This window comes from Pediculus humanus, genomic scaffold (genome assembly GCF_000006295.1).
Source record: "Pediculus humanus corporis 1103172108194 genomic scaffold, whole genome shotgun sequence".
NCBI classification, from domain to species: domain Eukaryota; kingdom Metazoa; phylum Arthropoda; class Insecta; order Psocodea; family Pediculidae; genus Pediculus; species Pediculus humanus.
Window position 1 is genome coordinate 498361 of NW_002987764.1, and position 3771 is coordinate 502131.

Here is a 3771-nt window from a genome sequence, read left to right on the forward strand (position 1 = left end):
TTTATTTAAGTTTTTTTTTTTTTAATTTAACTTTTAATTAACAAATTTTAATAAAATCATTTTTTTTTTTAAAATTCCTCCTTTACGTGGGAAAAATCAGTAATGATAATAATAATGATGATAATAATGATAATAATTTTATAGATTTGATTAAAAATCGATAAAATTTTTTTAAAAAAAAAAAATTTTCCAATCGTTCGTTTTGATTTTCTTTAAAAAAAATTTTATTGGAAAATCGTAAAATTTAAAAAAAAAAAAATTTTATTTTTCTTTAATAACATCATATTCTTTTTTACGGTACAAACAAACAAACAAACAACAATTCAAAGTATCGTAAAAGTGCAAAAAAAAAAAAAACTTAAATAATTTCAAACAACAATAAACCGAAAAAAAACATTAAAACAAAATTAATTAATTAATTATTTATAATCATTTTCATTATTTTAACGATTTACCCGTTAAAGCTTGACCTTTGAACCTTTTTAAAAAAATATTTACGTCACAATCAATCAATAATAATAATAACAACAACAAAAATGCTCCTTTTAATCAAATAAATTCGAAAAATTTTCAAATATTTCAACGGGGAATTTTTTTCCCTCTCTTTTTCTTTCGATAAGGGGAAATTTGTCGCAGTTTTGCAAACACTTGTATTTCACATACACAAAAACACAGGCAGACACGTTTTGTTTTTATAAACGTAAAAATTTTTTTAAAATGACTTTGTAGAAATTAATGTTTTTATTAATCACAGTGAAAATTATCAAATTTTATCAATTTTTAATAGAAAAATAAAAAAACAGTAGAGTAACAAACCGAAATCATGACGTTTAATTTATTATTATTATCATTATTTACTTGTTTGGTATCGTGTAAATCCAAACAAGTCATGCCAAATTTAAAAAGAGTAAACGAACTCCCACCGAAAACGGATTCGAAAGATCATCCGACGCTACGTAAAATAGAAATGGAAACGAACGTCGTACCCCCATACCTGATCATGCTGTTCTCGGAGGAAATGGTTTTGTGTACGGGATGTATAGTAATGCCGGATTTGGTTATAAGTACGGCATCTTGCTTGGATGTACAAGTAAATAGAAACGATGAAAAATTTCTTGCCGTTAAAATCACGTCCTCGTTCACGGAATATTTAAAGGAAAGATTGAAAAAACCGTTCGAGGAATCCGTTAACATGACGAACGTGGAAGAAAGAAGAAGCTTAGAATATTATTTACATCCTCAATATCTCGCAAGAGTTCAAGATATCGATCTCGTATTGATAAAATTGAATCATCCATTTGACATTAAAGAAAATGAATTACCCAAAATGTCTTATGGTAATTATCATCATCATCATCGTCATACCCGCGACTACCCGCGAGTTTGTAGGAATACTTATTATTATTATTAATTTCGATTGTTTTCAATTTTTATTACGTTTTTAATTATGTTACTTCTCATTGTCTTTTTTTGTCAAATTTCTTTTTCATTTGAATTCTTCTGTTTCCACGACGACGACGACGACTACGACCACGACCACGACAACCGTCAAAATTATTTTTCCGCATTCTATCTGTCAAATTTAATTTTTAAATTCCTACGTTTTTTAAACTCAAATGATTTTCGCGTGAATGTTTATTAATTTTGTGGAAATGAGTTTCCGGTAACGGTTTTTTAACATCCGGTTAATATAATTAATTTATATGGGTTCCATTTCAATGCGATTTTATTCATTTTCTTTTTAACGTGTGTGCGCGTATGTGTGTTTCGCTAATACCGGAAGTTATTACCGATTCGATAAGAATATAATGATAATAATTTATTTGATTTCAGGGAAAACGAAAGAATTACGAAATTGCACGACATTATATTTCGCGCTCAATTCAACGAAAGATGAAACAAAACTAACATTAAAAACACGCGAAAATTTCATGGTTAGTTTGTGGCATTTTTTAGCCGTTCCGAGCATGTATTGCTTCGATTTAGGACAAACAAAATCTACAACGCACCTTTGTCCAGGAGTTTCCGGAAGTCCTTTGATAAGATTTAACGAATTATGGGGCATTGCTTCCTTTTCCTTTCCCATATGCGACTGCAATGAAATTTATTTTTATTGTTTCATTGATTTTTTCGCTGCTCAAAAATGGTTGAAAACATACATTAAGGTTAAACAATAACTCGATACATTAATGGGTACTTTTATAAAAACGATGACGATGCCCTTTATTATTATTATTATTATTAATATAACCATTGGAAAATAACGAAAAAAGACAAAAACGAAAAATTTATTTATTCATAATGCGGAATATGTATTATTATTATTATTATTACTTTTTTTTGTCATACATTCATATGAATATAAATGTGAATTTGGATGAAATCCAGGTATCGAAATTTTTTTTTTTTTTTTATTACAACGGGAAAAATGTCATAATTACTCATCAAATCACTCGCAACAAATACGACTGCAGACAGTCAGGCAAGCAAGCAAACAGTCATAATCATCATTATCATTGCAGGGTCGAATGATAATACATATAAATTTTTTTTGACATTTTTCCAGAAAAATTAAAAATTCTTATTCGTGTTTTTTTTTCCATAAAAAAAAAAAAAACCAAAGGTTACATTAATTTGCATGTAATTAAAATGCTTCGTAAATGGTAAGAGACACAAAAAAAAAATTTTTTTTTTTTTTTTACGTAATACTCTCACGACCGAAATTGACTATTAAAAAAAAAAAAAAAAAAAAAAAAATTTAAAGGAGGAGAGAAATGTGGGGGGTGGGGGGAGAGAGGGGGTAAAATCAAAAAAGAAAAGGGGATTGGAAAAAAAAAGTTAAGGAGAATAAAAAAAAAAAAGAATACGTGAGTTAAAGATGAGAGGAGAAATTTAAAGAGAATGAGAAGAAATGTAAAGAGGGGGAGGGTGGGGGAAGATGAAGAGAACGAATGAAATTAGGAGAACTAAAGGGGTAAAAAGGGTGTTGTTGGGGTTAAGATAAAAATTAGAGTGAGAAGAGAAGACAAAAAAAAGGGGAGTGAGAACGAATTAAAAAATATTTGTATTATAAAGTGGGAGGAGTTTAATATTTCCCCTCCCGTTAATATTAATTTATTAGGAGAGTATAATTATTTCGAAAGAAAAAAAAACAAATTCGTAATTCGGTTTTTTTTTTTTATTAAAATTTTCCAAAGTCGATTCGCGTCTTTATTTTATTTTTTTTCCCCGTGCTATAAAAATATAGTTATGTAGTCTATAAGCTATATTAGTCTATAAAGAAACCATTTTTTTTTTGTTGAAGGGATGCGTTTTATGTACATAAAACATACAATTTTTTTTTTTTTTTTTTTTTTTTTTTAGTTAACGTATTATATAATCCTTTTATTGACAAACGTTAGATAAAAGTTAGTTATATAGTAGCAGACGAAAAAAAAAGAAAAAAAGGTCGTAAAAAAACAGATTCGAATAAGGGAAGAAAAAACATATAAAATAAAATCCGCGATGATGATAATAATAATGATAATAATAAATAAAACAAACAAAATGAAATTATATAGTCTTAGGGAAAAAAAAAATTGGGTTTTTTAACAAACAATTTTTAAAAATTTATTTTTAAAATGTTGGTAACACTGAAAATACGTTTAACGTACGATATGTTATGCTTTTTTTTTTTAATTAATTAATAAAATGTTTTAAAAATAAAAAAAAATTTATTGAAAATTTTTTTTAAAAAAAAATTAATTAAATCAACAAAAAAACGTTTTTATA

The 3771-nt window shown here is 26.7% G+C and overlaps 1 protein-coding gene across 1 annotated transcript; it reads left to right on the forward strand.

Annotated features, from left to right (window-relative positions):
* Positions 1-889: 889 nt before the first annotated feature.
* Positions 890-2177, forward strand: Phum_PHUM427060 (uncharacterized protein; the record flags this gene model as incomplete). The annotated part of the gene is made up of 2 exons (XM_002429254.1): positions 890-1337; positions 1834-2177. 2 exons carry the CDS (start codon positions 890-892, stop codon positions 2175-2177), a joined length of 792 nt encoding a protein of 263 aa, XP_002429299.1.
* Between the last annotated feature and the right edge of the window lie 1594 nt (positions 2178-3771).